Here is a 16,227-nt window from a genome sequence, read left to right on the forward strand (position 1 = left end):
TGAAACTTTCCTAGACAACCTTTATTTCGAGTTGATACGGAGATACTCGTGGAGTTCATGTCAGAACACACTCCGCTGCCACCCTTCATTTGACGCCTCTATTGTTGGCTTTATGGCCCATAAAACGGGACAGCCATTCGGAGTGGCATTCAAGAAGATTGTCATGGCTTGGGTTAGGTTTGAGTTGGGGTTCGGGTGTTCGGGTGCTCGGATGAGGGTTGGGTTCATGCAAAATTTAAGGGATTCCTCCTCCATCCACGTGCTCATTCTATCCTGCCACCCTATTCGGCTTCCCACACTCGGGCTGGACACCCGGGCTGAATGGGGATGGGGGCTTGGGGGGATGATGATTGCAAATTAGATTACAAACGCTGACGATGAGGATTTTAATGATGGTGCAAATCTGACACACAAGGGAATCCCTCCGAGCCTCCATACTAGCACAAAAGAGCTGACCACTAAAAGAGTTTTGATTGAATTTCACATATTTAATACTTGGCCCACTACCGATAAACCCTCTGGAAATTAACCGAAACTGAATTTGTACGCAGATACTTGGATTGGTCGACTCCAATTGCCTTTCGGTACCTATTGCTATTGCTTGGTTGAGTCCATCTTCTGGAGTGGTCGATGCAGATGATATTTTGCCTGTAGGGAGCAAATATATCTGCTGTTCGGCATAAATTGATTAAATCTACCTCCACTTCCAGTGCAGCTCACTTTCTTACTGCAGATTCCAGTAGATTTTTCGGTCCAGCTGCCTGTTTGCAGACAAAATCATTGGTAAAATTTTAGGGTCAAAGGAAGAGTATTTACCGCTCACCGCAGTCCAAGGATGAACCTTTCTGACGATTTCCCCAAGGGTCCCAGGCCTCACATCTACGCGTACTGAAGCAACTGCTTTTCCTCCTGTTACTTACTTTTGCTGTAGCCTTAACTTTTACTTGCCTTGAATTGAATTGAAACCGAAAAGACAAAGAAAATGGAATTAAAAGAAACGATGGAAGGTAAAAGAACAGAGTTCTAGCCAATCTCAGGGCTACTCCACTTCTTTTGAATTAATTTTGACTAGAATTTGGATATTTTCACTGCTGACGAACTATTGCTTGGGGCCGAGCCGCTTGTAGTAGATGGATCGACTGAAGCCAGCTTTCGAGGACTTCCCACTTTCATCCAGGGTCTTCTGCACTAATTCGTCTTTCTCGGGCAATCCTTTCGACAGGCAGATTTTCTTTGACTGAGCAATCCTTTTCAATTGGAGCCTGCGATCGGCGTGTGCAGTGCGGCGTGCGCGTTCGTTTTCCCACACATCGGAATTCGCTTTTTTATTTTCCCCTTCGGGATGGGGATCCCTTGGAATTGCTGTTGTAATTGCGCTTTCCATTGAATCTTTTTCGACAGTTCGTGTGCCATACTTGGAGTCGAAGAAGTCCACCAAAAGGTCTACTGAGGAAACTGTTGAAACCGCTACAGCTTCAGTTTTGTCCCTGTTACTTGTCGATGGCGATTTACTGCTCGAAGCCTCTTTTGGGGCAGAAAGCATTTTGAAATCCTCTCGGCACGCGGGTATGGCCGGACTTATTTCTGCAAACGGCATTGCATTTGCAACCGTCACCTTGTCGGACACCTCATCTGCATTGGCCTTGCGAAACAGATTCTGAACAAATGATATTCCTTGGACTGGTGCTGGCACTGGCACTGTTGGCTCTTCAACGACGGGGCTGGGCTTTTCTTCTCCCGACGGCGATTGAGTGTTGACCTGTTTTGGGGTAGAGCCCCTTGGAAATCATTTTCGCGGCAAGATAAGAGCTGTATCACCTACCTCAGTAGAAGGTCGTTGCACTCGGCCCTTGATAGACAGATCTCCCTGAAAGACCCGCTTCAGACTCGAGAACGAGTGCCGAAGCCACTGGCCGAGTTTACCCCGTTGGGCCATTACTGAATCGCGCACAATGAATTTGTATCTCAAATTTGTAGCTCTAAATCAGCTTCAGCCTCCCAATTTTGATTAATTTCGATGGATTTTATTAATTTTGTTTTTTGTTTTCGATTTTTCAAAAGAATACAAAAATTTCTATATTTTGGACCGACTATCTCGTCAACGGTTGGCACTATACTAGACTTACAGAGTGCCGTCCTGTCGAATAGGCATTTGAGAATTTGATGTTGCTGGAAAATGTAAAAATGGACTACTACGCTCTGAGACGTTTCCACACGACTGTGAGAACTCTTAAGTTTTCTCTCTTGCAGCCGTCCGATGGATAATTCATTCCTGTTCGTGCACGCAGTATGACCGATACGCAACTTGTTTTAGTAATTAGCCTCAGAAAATATAAATACTAATCTTGGTTACCTATAGTTTTCCCAGAGAACAATTAGTCTTAAGTACCCAACGTATAGGGCACAATGTCTGGGTCGAAACGGAAGAGCAGCAGTGGGTGTGGGGTGAGCGGTGAGGGCAGGTTGGAAGGATAAGCGACACCAGACTAACTTAGCCGGCTTTAGGTTTAAAGTCCGGGCTTGAACATTTCCCACACGTTTTTCATTCTTCCCAGCGAAGCCTTAGAACATCAGCTAAATCTTAGCGACCCAACCAACCCACAGCTGCCCAACCCCACACCAGTTACAGGAGGGGTGCACGAGGGGTTGTAAGGCAAAACCCTTGTTTGGAGGACTTTTCCAAACAGTCTTCAAAGAGAGACAGAGAGAGAGTGAGAGAGTGGGGGCGGGGAAAAGGAGCTGGCTAGTCAACAGAAGTCTTATAAGGATAAATTCAACCCCAAAAGGAGCTCGACAAACAGAAACCGACAGGGAAAATTCCACCCACACAAGTAAGAGTTGGCCACGTTGTTTCATCACGCATATGGAGGAGTCGTTTGAAGGCACCAAAGCAGCTCTCATTTCACTCAGCCCCAAAAAACGAATTTGATTTTAGAGCTTGTGAAATGAAACCCAAATGAATGGGAATAAATCTTAAAAACTGAAATGTAACATATGTATGTACATACATACATATGTGTGTAATGTCCAAGGGGAACAAGAGAAAAGAATCAATAAATGAGCTCAACAACTATAACTATTACACAAAAGCCAACAAGTGATAGCTATCATGATATATGTATGTGCATAGTAGCTATAACTATAGTTAAGTGTACATTTGTATACCAATTGCTTGTATTCAAATATAGAATTTCCGCCCTTCGCTTTATCTTTCAATATTGTAACGATTTATTTAGTTATTTGGTATATATTTTTACAATTAAATTGCTTTCCATCTCAGATGGCAGCAGTGGGAGATGGCTCGGTTGACCCTCCCAAATCCATTAGACACCCTCCTACATCCACTATTAGAGCGAAACCTCTTATACTTTTCGTGCCGACATCACATCAGCGAAATAAATCTTCGGGCAGCACTTGAGTCCTGCGCCGAATTCCTGGAACTAAATTAACCACACTAAGATATGCGATAATTCATTTCTCTCAAGTTTGAAAACTATTGAAAAATATTTTCAGTCTTTTTGCATTTATCTGATGACGTTTCTTACATTAGGAAATAAGAAAAAATACTACTTAATATTTGTGTACTACTAGTGTTTATTACTATACACTAACATTTCTATGAAGCAGCAGTTGTCATGGGTATTTTTCTGAAGTCTTAAAAACATGAAGATGATATGCAAATGAAACAGGATTTGTATCTCTTGTTCAATTTGGAATACTAGAAGGGCTCGGCATGGCCCTATAGAATGGGTATAGGAAAGGGCACTGTTGCTCCGCTGCCGCTCACCGTATCCGTGGAATCCATGGAATCCGTACACAAACGCACTGCAAATCATGTGAATGTGTGCGTGGAAAACTATGCACTATGGAAAATAACTCCAACATTTTGGCATTTATTCTAAACGTTAGACTAAACTAGAATTTAGGAAAACAAATTTACTCTTTTGGACCACACCTTCTTTCCGTCCCCATACAAACAAAAAGCCATTTAAGCCGTATTTATTATACAAAATTGGTTTATACCATTAATAATAATAAAAATACTTAAATATATACTTGAGCTTATAGAATATATATTTTATTGATTGATTGCGATTTTATTTGAATCGCTCCAATATACGATTGCATTTCGGTAAGTGGTTGTTTACAAAGGATATAAATTATTCAGTTCCTTTCAAATTGAAATGGATTGGCCTTCAGTGATATAGTTTTCATCAATATTTTCTAAAATATAAAATTTTACAGCGTCTGCTTCGCGTTTGTTGTTGATCCAAACCTCAAGCTCATAGAAACCTGGAAAATGTAAAATTTCCCGAAATCGAACTAAAATGAGCAAAAAGTATTAATACCATTTGATTGTGCGACAATCAATTTTTAATTTGCACGAGACAAAAATGAGGTTGTAGGCCAAGATGAGTAGATTACTTCCTCATACTTAGAATTTGCAATTCATCCCAACATTTTTTTTAATATTTCAAGAACCGCAATTTGCTGACTGCTTGCACTCTCATAATTTTTGCTCAAAACCTGCAGCGCCGGATATCCACAAAACGTAATAGGTTGACAACAAAAATTTATTACATTTTACAGGAATATATATTTGAAGATATAGCGACTCAATGTTGAAGTTTTCTATAATTTTGAATGTTTCTTTAACTTTGGCATCTAAAAAAATGTTTGTTGTATGGTATGGTATTGTTTTTAGACATGAACTTTTTAGGGACATTTTTTTTTTTTAACTCATTCAAATATTGAACACAAAAAATTTACATTTATGCCAAATTGTTCGACCTTTTCTCTTTTTGCAGTGAACAGCAATTAACATAATTTTAAAGCACAAATTCCACATCTTTCAGGTCGAAAAAAATATGTATCGTCCTTTTATACCCGTACTTGAAGAGTTAAGGGGTTTGTCTTTCCGTCCGTCCGTTCGTCTTGTTGAGCGCCTAGATCTCAGAGACTATAAGAGCTAGAGCATCAACATTTTGTTTCCAGACTCATTTTATATCACACTGTTTCAAGTGTAATTCAAAATTTCGCCCCGGCCCACAAAGGAGGAAAATCTGTGTGGCGTCCCCAATTTCTTTGTGACGGCGGAAATAAAAATGTTCCATGAAGGCAAACCCTTTTTTAATATGAATTATACGTGTAGCTTTCTATGTAAATATCTTAAGTCCAAGAGACCACGAAAAGTTCCTTGTCTATCGAAGCCGGATGTACATACATACCTACCAAAGATGATGCTAGTCGCTTGGGACCATGCAACATAGCCTGTAAACAAATGTAATACTTTCTACCCTGATTTTGTGGTACTCAGCATATTGCGAAGACCAATAAACACCAATTGGAAGAATTTAAAACTCTTAAACACGGATCGGTATCAATTAGGGTATAGGGCTGCCATGGTACATATGTACATACGCCTGCGGAAATTTTTGTAAGTTGATGACTGACAAAATTAAAATAACAAAATTTTAAAATAACTAATAAGTTTTTTTATAAATTTTAATGTACTTAGTTAACTATATATTAATAAATAAAAACTGGTTTGTATTAAAATAATGCTTGCGCAACTATTTTTAATTATACTCGTACTCAAAAAAGAGTTAAGGGGTATATTGTATTTGTGGAAAAAGTGGATGTGTGCAACGCAGAGAAGGAAACGTATCCGACCCCATAAAGTATATATATTCTTGATCAGCATCAATAGCCGAGTCGATATAGCCACTTTCAGTTGCTTCCCCCGCCTCCTACAGCAAGAGACCCGTTACTAATTCTCTTTCTCGCTCGCACACTCTGCCTCGTTATGTACGCGAGCGCCCTCTAGCGGAGATGTAGAATTTAAATGGTACATGTACATTAGGCTGGGCCAAAATTTGAGCAAAAACGGTTTTTTTCGTTTTTTAAGGGGACACCCCCAATTCTATTCTTTGTTATTCAATAAAATTATAAAATTTTTTTCAAATTTTTGGTTTAATGTTTGGGGGTTGCTACCACGGAAAGAAAATAAAATTTTTTGGGTATATATACATTAAAAAAAATTGAATTCGTCGGTTTTTTCAAATAATATTGAAACTTAGAAACTAGTTCATATTGATAATAAGGTATTTTTATTTTTTTTTTAGTTACTGTTAAAAAATTAACGATTGGTGAATATCAAGAAGTTCAGCTGAGGTTGATATATTTAGTAAACTAGTTCGCCAAAACTTGTGCAGGTTTTTTACTGCCAATAACTGATTAATGACGATATGAATGGTATCAATATATATGCAATAGATTTCACCAATTATCCAACTCATTCAGCAAAAATTTTTTTTTAAAACTCGGTAGCAACCTCTAAAAAATAAAAATAAAAACATGTAAATTACTATTAAATGCCTTGTAACAAAACTAGGGGGTGTCCCGTTTGAATTTCGAAAAAAAAATTGGCCCAGCCTAATGTACATACATGTTAGATGTATAATAACATTGTAGATTTAGATAACAGATGTAGCAAAAAAAATGAAAATTTTTTTTAATTCTACATAAATCATAAGCTCAATAACTTATATACTGTCTGAGTACGGGTATAAGAAGAGTCGCGTCCCCAGAAGCGACTCACACGTTCCTTCTCGTTTTCCTTGCAAATTTAAATTCTGAACAAAGGCTAGTTTTACTTCTACAGCTCAAAAGCTTTAAATATCAACTGGTCAAAATAATAACTATGTGAATTCAATTCCCAACAAATGTAAGAATAATAATTCATAATAGTTGAAAGTCTGAGCATGTTTGATTTTTAGTGGTATCGCTTTAAAGTTTAATCAAGTGCGACAGCTATTTATAGCCACCCTGTACAATTCATATTCTACACTTAAATGACGATTCTACATCTAAAATGTATATTCTACATCTACAATTTATATTCTACATCTTTTCCGCGAAAGATCGCGCACTTCACAGGGCAGAGTGTGCGCGAGCGAGAAAGAGAATAAGTAGCGTCAGCAGCGCCGGATGGAGGCGGGAGCGAAATTGTAGCAGTGTGATGTCACATGAGTCTGGAATCAAAATTTGGTGGCTCTAGCTCTAGCTTATTGTCTCTGAGATCAAGGCGACAAAAAAGACGGTCGGACAGACAAACAAACTATATACATACATATGTATGCTATATCGACTCGTCTAATGATGCTGATCAAGAATATGTACATATGTACATACATATACTTCTTGGGGTCTCAAACATTTCCTTCTCTGCGTTGTATACATCCCCTTTTACCACAAATCTAATATACCCCTCAACTCTTGAAGTACGGGTATAACAAGGAAAATGTACATATGTATCAAATATACATATGTATGTTCCTTCTGCCAGTAAAAGCGGATAAGTTGATTAAAACATAACTTTAAAAAAATAATGCCTGTCCCTTGTATGCTGACATACGAACGATCGATCTGCTAGAGTATCAATCGTCTACCTCGGCCGCACCTCCCCACCCTTTCTTGTTTCATTTCATACTGCTCTTTTATGCGTAGTTAAGGTTTTTGGGTACAAATTCCAGGGTGGATCTGAATTTGTATTTGTTTGATTGAGTGTGTGTGTGTGTGTGTTCGTGTGGGCAAAAGAGAAGAGGCTGAAGAGAATAAGAATAGTTTCTTCATTAGCTGCACCAGAATGCCATCTACAGTCTTTCAACACTATCAATACATGCACAGTTGTATGAGCATGGAGACTTTAACCGGGTGTTACATACATCTATACATGTGTATATATTTCCCCTTTTCTACCCTGAAAAACAAAAAGTGCCTACACGTCATGTTTCCACGAGCTGCGTGAAATATTCGCGAGTAGTTCATTTTAATCGCTTGTATTTAGCTGTGTTTCTTACTAATAGAAACTGCGTCGCCATACAAGGCTTTTTCTCAGAGCCTCTCGCGTTGCCCGCACAGAGAGCATTAAAAACTCGTTTGAACAGAAAGACACTCTGATTTCTCACACGTGCTCGAAACAGTTTCCATCGTTCCATCTCGCTGGAAGAGAGCTCCGACAACAAAGAGCGCCCCGAAAGAGAGTGGCCGGGTGTTTCGTACCGGCGTTCGTTTCGTCTCGTTTTGCTCGTTCCGATTGGTGCGGCAGTCTGCATTCGCGTTCGAGTTCGCGTTTAGTTCACTTGTTAAACTTAACTCTGAGACTACATGGGACGTCCGCGCACCATTGACGTAACCAACTTGGTGGTAATATTCCCCGATAAGAACTTCTGCCGCTGCGTGCTTTGCGATAGGACCCTCGCTGGCTGTTTGCGGAGCAACATCAAGCGGCATTACCAGCGGCTGCATCCGGAAGTCGTTTTGCCACAACCCCAAGGCACAGGAAAAACGAATAACTCAGGTCGGTCTATGTTTAAAACCCGAGTGAAAATGATAAATAACAATCACAGACAAAAGAAACGCTGTAAGACAGTAAAGCAAGAGGCAAGCGTCATTTTTCCAATGCACCAAACGTGTCGCACTTGGAGCCAAATGGCTCTCTCTCTCTCACACTCGCTCTCTCGCAGTGCAATCAAAACTGTACTTTTTGCCCTCGCTTTGTGTGAAGCAAATTATTGTGTTGGCACAACTGATCAAATTAACCCTAGAAGGAACCAAAGGTTGACAAAATTACATTATAGCCGTCTTAGGAACAATTTACCAAAAAATAAAACTTTGTCGGAAATCAACAGTTGTAATAATCATAATATTGAGAATAATGTCGCTCCTGGCTACCACTCCACTTCTCAACGCCGATAAACATATGTTTTCGATATTCTGCTCCACATGTTCTATAAAATAAACAGAGTATTATGAAACTTTTCAAGAAGCATCCCACCTCAACTTCAAAACCACCATTATATTTAACTTTCAATTCAAGCTAATATATGTAAGTTACGTAAGTTTTACGTTACAAGTTCGTTTTATCATACGCTTATTGAACAATGAAATAATTTAAAATTTTTGTGAGATCCCTCAATTACAACACGAAAAATGTTCTATGCAGTCCTGCTCCCTCTTTGACGTACCTTAAACATCTTAAGCACTCATTTGTATACCGTTCTCCAAACAGATTTGTTGTTGACTTTTCGAGTACTCTTTGGAAACAGAGAGAAAGACAGAGCTACCAAAAATGTCAACTTCAAGAAAAAAAAACTATGTATCGAAATGGTTGTTCTTTTGTTGTCCTCTTTTTTAAAAATAAAACTGATTTATATTTCAAATTGACACAGTGGACGTACAAAGTTCATGCCACGTTTGCAAAAAATATAAGCTAGTTCAGTTACTGGTGGTGGGGTGGGCCCCCGCCGCCCCCCCCCCCCCCCCCCCCCCCCCCCCCCCCCCCCCCCCCCCCCCCCCCCCCCCCCCCCTTTTAGATAGTTATAAAATCACGAAAAAAAAGTATGAGGTATGTACTTTGACCAAATTTTTTTTTTTAATCGGACACATCCTTATTTAATTCTTTGTTGGTTCTTTGCTACCAAAAAAAGAAATTAAAATTTTTTTTTGTTAAATATATATTTTTAAACTATGAATTTCGATTTTTTCAAATAATATTGAAATTTAGAAACTATTTAATACTAAAAAAAACATAATATATTAAACAATTTTAAAACCCCAAATCTATCAGAAAAAGTATATGTGGTAAAATTCGGTTTTGTAGAGTAGTGCATTGATTGATGACGATATTAATGATATCGATATAAATGCAATGGATTTTACTACGTAAATTATGCTGAGCCAAAAAAAAGATTGTTGCTTCTATGGTCGGCGACTCTACTTTTATACCCGTACTCAGTCAGTATATAAATTTGTGAGCTTATGATTAATGTAGAATTTTAAAATATTTTATATTTTACTTTTTTTTGCTACATGTTTATTCTACATATGAAATTTGGATTATAGATCTACAATGTAGATTCTACATCTACAATGTAGAATGTAGGACAGCCAAAATGCATTGAGAATAAGCTTACGAAACGACATGTTTGTTGTTAACAAAGTTAAATACACATATGTACATTATGTATGTTTGTGTGATCCAGCTTCGCATGGGAATGATTTAATTGGTGATGTAAAATGTGTTTATATAATAAAAGGGTTATACCCATTATATATACGTCATTAATAATTGATTTTGGTTACAGTTACAGTTACAGCGATAACAAGGATGGGACGAACACCGATTATGGACACGCGAACACTGGTTAATTTGCAGCCGGATGGAAAGCGCTGCCGTTGCCGGATCTGCGACAAGACACTCATTTACCTCTCCGGTAATGTGCGGCGTCACTACAAGAACTTTCACCCCCAGCACATACCGGATCGGCCGCCGCGCAATCCTCCAGTCGAGAATAGGAAGCACTTGAATCGCAGTCGAAACAAATCGGATCTAACTATAGTAAGTAAAACTTCGTCTATGCATGCTTTCACACAATTAACATTATTAACGTCAACCAAGTGCTGCAGTCACATCACGTTAGTCGAAAACAAAGAATTGCGTATTTCGTTAGCGATATTTTAGATATAAGAAAGCTCCTACCCATAAATACAACGCTAATACCTAAATGTATGTACATGCAGAACGGACCGTTTTCAATGTTCAATGTTGTCATTTCTCATGTCTTATTAAACGCATAGTTTAGTGCATTAACGGTACAATTGAAGCTCAGAAATTATAACCACTTTGTTCCTGGGGTGATTCCAATATCTGAAAAGTTTTCATTTTTAGACAAAACAATTTTTCTTTATTAAAATTCAGAGAAAAATGCAAAACTGTGCAGGTAACAAAAAAATCTCTTAGAAATTAGAACGACAGGCACTTAAATGGCCGGTTCTAATTCTAAATTGTGGGGGTGCTAATTTTCGAACCTCGGCTGTATTTGTTTTACATGTATATTTTTACTTTTTCCATCAACCATATTTTTAACCCGAAAACACTTTATTCACGCTATTACGTAAATTCAAATGAATATCATATACCCTTGAGCTCTGATTATGGAGTAGGTAGTAGGTAGACAAAACCAAGGCAGGGGCAACAGAAGTAGCGAAGCGTCATAAATTGAGAGTAAAAACCGACTAAAATCGAGTATAAACCTCTGCGGCAACAACAAGATCTGATTAGTTTTTCGCACACAGCCCTGACAGTCTGAAACCGGTTTACGTTATTTGTATGTCCATGTGTTACGTCGCTCTCTGAACCGCCACTGAACCATTCTCAGAGTACGAGTATGAGAGGCAAATTGGTTTCGGTTCGGTTCTGTTTCTGGTTTACGCTGTTTTCAGCTCTCTTCCCGTGTCTGTGTTTTTGTTTTTGCTCAACTGAGACTGCTTTATTCAGTATTCGAGCGTCGTATAGAATGCAACGCGTCGCCCGTTTTGATCCGATAAAATGCCAAAAAAGTACTCGAACCCTGTTAGTAAATACTTCGTATACAACGAGGACACGCGGAAGAGCACCTGCTTACAGTGCCTTTTCGACATGGCCGGCAAGCATTCGGAGAACCTTATGCGCCATCTTAAACGGAAGCACCACCACACATACGCGGAGCTCATGGAGATGAGGCAGTTACGCCATAATCGCATGAACCAGTCGCCGGCCGATACGGATAACTATGCTGGCGTTCAAGAGGCCCTTACCGTGCCGTTGTCTTCCATGTTTCAGTTTTCCTCCGAAGCTAAAAAACTAATGATCAGAATGGTAAGACGTCGAGCAGAACCTGGATGGCAACTTATGCAGATATCGGCGCATTTTCGCGAAAATATCGTATGTGAAAAAACCAAACTTTACAGGATAAGTTTTTTTTAGATTACTCATCTTAGAATGGGAAAATAAAGGTAAAACTCTTTAAGGTTGTATTGTTTCAGCTACAAAAACGAATTTCAACTTAATTGTTGCCAATAACGGAATGGCGCCGTGTTCTAAAAAAAACTAGGATTTTTAAACATACGATGCTTTCGCGCGCTATGTTTTTATGGGCTTAGACGCAGCAAGTGTACATACGATATTGTAAAAAAAATATTTATTGAACGAAATAATTGCATAAAAATACAAGGAATTTGATAATCTGTTTGTCACAGCTTCATTTATCACCAGCTAGATCAATGAATAATAAAGCATATACCAAGGGCCCAACTTTTTACGTTTTCAAGATAGTTGCCTGAAGCCAAGGTATTTTCACGGGTGTGCCTGTGCATTGATGTCTATTACAAGTGGTTTAATTCTACCCAAAGTCGCAGGGGATATGCCCGGGATACAGATTTATTTTGTTAATAAAATTTAAAAGACATACCGTTGGCCGAGATAGTGCCATTTGTTTTAATATTTTTTTCAGATAGTGGAATATGTAAGATAGGCTTGATTTTTAATCAGGAATCATCTTTCTTATAGGAGATAATTATCAAGAATCATCCTTCTTATTGGAGATAACTATAATAACTTTTATCGAGAATCATCTTTCTTATAGGAAAACTACTGTCGTCGCTGTTGGCTGCACCGGTGCAGCGGCTGCACGGTCAGCAACAGTCAATGAAATAGTAGTGCCGCACTCACTACCCCGAAAACTCTTTTTGATAGTTCTAGTCTTTCAAAGGAACCTGCTGATACCTGACCACGAAAGCCTGGAATGTACGGGATAACCGAAGAAACCCCGTTACATTTGCATTCCATCTTCTTGTTTTTCATGACTTTAGATAACTACCCATGATATATTCTGTTCAATGAAATAGTAGTGCTGGGTTAAATTAATTTTTTAAAATGAAAAAACAAAGCAAATTAATCTAAATAAGTCACCATCCGTAACTCAATTTGGTGATTGAATAATTTGATGAAAGAAAGTTTTGGACATAGCGGTACTTTTGATTTTGAAGCGTTAAAGAAATCATTGCTCGGTCCAGAAGAGGATACTTAAGAGTTAGACTAAAAACTTAAGGCGGGGGAATTGAAAATTAAGTTGTATGCACTCTCACTATTGTATTTAACCCAATTAACTAAAAAAAGTAGACTGAAAATCGATTTTGTATGCGAAAAATTTATATTTTAGAGGATGGTCGGGACGGTCGAAGGCAAGACCAGGCCTTGAATATCCTTAAAAACTATGAAAAAAATTTGTAATCGATCTGTCAGTGATGTGACAGTTCGTAGACGGTTGATTACACATTATTTGAATGCAAGAAGTTCCAGAAAGCTCCGCGTTTGGGTCTAAGAGTACATGGGTGCACGACTTCAGTTTGGAAAAACGCAGTGGAATGGCCTGTGTCACAGTGAAAAAAATACTTTTGACTGATGATAGTAAAGTTGTATTATATGTAAGATAGACTCAAAAGAATATGTTTGGCATTCAAGAAATTCAATTACCACTTAAAATCATGAAAAAAATAGCATTGGGCATGGAAGGCAGCCTAGGGGCCCAGCTCATATAAGCTAGTACTTTCTAGCCTGGCGTTTGAGTATAGTATGGTTTTGAGCGAAACTGTGTATTAGGTATACTTTAGAATACATTAAATTCAAATTATAGTTGAAAAATTCATGTTAAAAGGATCTTTTAACAGGATAATGACTTAAAATACCCAGAAAAGCTCGCTAGGAATTGATTTTTATCGGAAAAGATTGACGTTTTTCCAAGGCCAACTGTCCAACTAGATATAAATCTCATGAAGTCTTATGCTGGAATACCAAATACATTGTTGCAACTGCAAATCCGTGAACCAGAGCCAAGTTTTAGCAAGTGGTTCATGGATTATCCCGGAAATCATTTTGAAGCGTTGGGAAGAGATTAATGACCCATATACGGCTTGTTTAAGTTCAATGAAAACCAAATTGATAAAAAACTACAAATTAAAGCTCAAGAAACATGAAGAACGAGTTATGATTTTTTAACCTCATTTTGTTGTTTTTTTTAATTATCATAAAAACACTACTATTTCATTGAACAGCATTTTTTATGGGATCATTTTGTCATGTAAAACAAGAAGATGGAAGCAAATGTAACGGGGTTTCTTCGGTTATCCAATGCCTACATTCCAGGCTTTCCGTAAAGGTATCACTTGTTCAATTTGAAAGACTAGACTATCTTAAAAAGAGTTTTGAAAGTTGACGTGCGGCGCTGGACAACCCTTATTCAACACAATTGTATGTTTCATACGTAGGAAAAAACCTCTTCTTTATAATTTCTTTATAATTTCTTTGCAGGAACCTGCCTCGATAATGACCACCACCATGGAAACGGGCGACGAATATGAGGACGCCTCTAGCAGCAGGCTCTCCAGTCAACAGTTCGAGAGCATCTTCATTGGGAAGTCGGAGGTACCAGATATAGTGGATGTAGATCAGTCAGACGACCAACTGATCGATGACGATGAGGTGCGCTACTCACAGTCACTAAACCAGTCACAGCCGCCCGTTGCAGCGACCTTGACGATGACCAGCTCACCTTCTGCTCAAGCGACTTCCTCTTTAGCTCTCGGACCGTCCACGACCCTCTCTGGGGACGACGCTTTCTTTCTTCAATATCTGGGTAACAAGTTTGGGAATTATTCCACTCGCACCAAGCACACAGTTCAGTTCCAAATCAATCGCATCTTGTACAGGGCCGATATGGGCTGCTTCGAGGAAGGCGAATCGAGAAAGTTAAATGTATCAGAAATTGTCTAGAACTAAGCTAAATATACCGTTGTAAGTGTTGTAAACAATTTGATTGATATATATGTAAATTCATTTGTTTTAAAATGAAATTCTTTTCATTCCCGGTTCTGAAAGAGCACAGGGATATCATGTATCTGTCTGGATATATATATATATATATATAATTAAGTATCAATAGCGACACATGTTCCAAAATAATCCTAAGCGACATTTTGAAAATTTCCGATATTGACTTCTTGATGCAACATTTTTCTAAAATTCTGAAAAAAAGAATACGCTACTTAATTATATCACTTTCACCTTTGTGTCGATATTATTGATAATCAGACGAGTTCGTATAGTTTCGTGGCAAATTTCGCACCGATTTCAAACGTATCATCTGGTTTTGACTTGCATTAAGCGCTTTTGCAATACATTGCAAGTGACGCGGCGAACATCCTCGGGAACTTTGTCTCACTTTGCGTTTAAGTTATAGCCGTTGCTGCATTTGGCAACACCTGGTGTTTAGTCCCGAAAATTTTTGAAGTACATACAGTTGGGCAATTAGGTTCGTATAGAATTTCCAAAGGTGGTGGTTTTTTCAAATCGGCTTTTTGAGACACTCTAGATATCCGAATTGAGCAAATGATAATAGCCTGGACTTGGCCATCTAAAACCAATGGAAATGTCCATACATAGTTCCACTGCCGTTTAGTCTGTCATAACCATCCCATAAAATATGTGTATGTGTAGTGTTTTAGAAAATTCAAAAAAACAACTAAAAACAAATAAAAATAGATTTCCATAACTTTTATTGTTTATTTATTATTTTAAGTATTTATATTAATTGAGATTTAATTAATTTGAAGTTTTCATTGCGATTTTTTACCGGCCGGCTATATTTGGTCTTTTGCCAAGGCTAATATATTTAGTAACTATTTAATAACCGCTTTTTAAATTTTTATTTTGTTTAACATTTTGGTATGCAACAATGTATTTGGTATTCCAGCATAAGATTTCGATGAGATTTATATCCAGTTGGACAGTTGGCCGTGCGAAAAACCTCGATTCAAGAAAGTAAAATCAATGTCCAAGCGAGGGCTTTTCTGGGTATTTTAAGTCATTATCAGGTTAAATAAGTTGAACCTTGTTAGCAGAATTTTTTCAACTGTCATTTGAATGTAATATATACTATATTATCTTACAATGGTTTACAGCTAAGGTAATCTTCCCGCTACACTGAAGTGTCGTTTTCAACTGGATAATGTCCCAATCCATAGCGCTCAAACTGTGTAAGTCAACCATGCTGTTAAGACAGTTTGGGGATGGCTGTTTAAAGGAGGTTATCGGATTTTTAATCCAAACATATATCTATAGTGTTTATCCATAAATGAGCGAATTTCTATCAAGACAAAAGTATTATAGATAAAATATAAAAACTTTCATTTCCGATCTTTATAAAAAATACTATTGCATTTAGATCCAAACGGGCACTCCTTCGGGAACAATATATTTAATTCATAATTAAAGGCCATACCCGTCTTAGATTATATGAAAAATCCTGCGTTACTAAATACATTAAACCACTTTAATCCTGCGTTACT

At 38.0% G+C, this 16,227-nt stretch overlaps 2 protein-coding genes across 3 annotated transcripts; one reads left to right on the top strand and one right to left on the bottom strand.

The window, feature by feature from the left end:
* Positions 1-870: 870 nt before the first annotated feature.
* LOC111071849 lies at positions 871-2,118 on the bottom strand. The gene is made up of 2 exons (XM_022363381.2): positions 1,823-2,118; positions 871-1,759 (listed from the first exon to the last, which is right to left on the bottom strand). Exons 1-2 carry the CDS (start codon positions 1,934-1,936, stop codon positions 1,100-1,102), a joined length of 774 nt encoding a protein of 257 aa, XP_022219073.2. The 5' UTR covers positions 1,937-2,118; the 3' UTR covers positions 871-1,099.
* A 5,995-nt stretch (positions 2,119-8,113) lies between these two features.
* LOC111071860 lies at positions 8,114-14,728 on the top strand. Of its 2 annotated transcripts, XM_022363394.2 has the most exons (3): positions 8,114-8,362; positions 10,149-10,402; positions 14,192-14,728. In XM_022363394.2, the coding sequence occupies exons 1-3, from the start codon at positions 8,170-8,172 to the stop codon at positions 14,651-14,653; spliced, it is 909 nt and encodes a 302-aa protein (XP_022219086.1). In that variant the 5' UTR covers positions 8,114-8,169; the 3' UTR covers positions 14,654-14,728. The 2 variants fall into 2 exon arrangements, with proteins under 2 accessions (XP_022219086.1, XP_022219087.1); XM_022363395.2 differs by lacking the exons at positions 8,114-8,362; positions 10,149-10,402 and adding an exon at positions 11,346-11,701.
* The last annotated feature ends 1,499 nt before the right edge of the window (positions 14,729-16,227 follow it).

The sequence above is a fragment of the Drosophila obscura genome, unplaced genomic scaffold (genome assembly GCF_018151105.1).
Source record: "Drosophila obscura isolate BZ-5 IFL unplaced genomic scaffold, ASM1815110v1 contig_96, whole genome shotgun sequence".
Taxonomy (NCBI): domain Eukaryota; kingdom Metazoa; phylum Arthropoda; class Insecta; order Diptera; family Drosophilidae; genus Drosophila; species Drosophila obscura.

Excerpts from the sequence above, each read along its gene's own strand:
- LOC111071849 (XM_022363381.2), bottom strand. The coding sequence starts at position 1,936 with ATGGCCCAACGGGGTAAACTCGGCCAGTGGCTTCGGCACTCGTTCTCG. Across the intron at positions 1,760-1,822 it reads TGCAACGACCTTCTACTGAG|GTCAACACTCAATCGCCGTC; the intron begins GTAGGTGATACA and ends ACCCCAAAACAG.
- LOC111071860 (XM_022363394.2), top strand. The coding sequence starts at position 8,170 with ATGGGACGTCCGCGCACCATTGACGTAACCAACTTGGTGGTAATATTC. Across the intron at positions 8,363-10,148 it reads AGGAAAAACGAATAACTCAG|TTACAGTTACAGCGATAACA; the intron begins GTCGGTCTATGT and ends TTTTGGTTACAG. Across the intron at positions 10,403-14,191 it reads ACAAATCGGATCTAACTATA|GAACCTGCCTCGATAATGAC; the intron begins GTAAGTAAAACT and ends ATTTCTTTGCAG.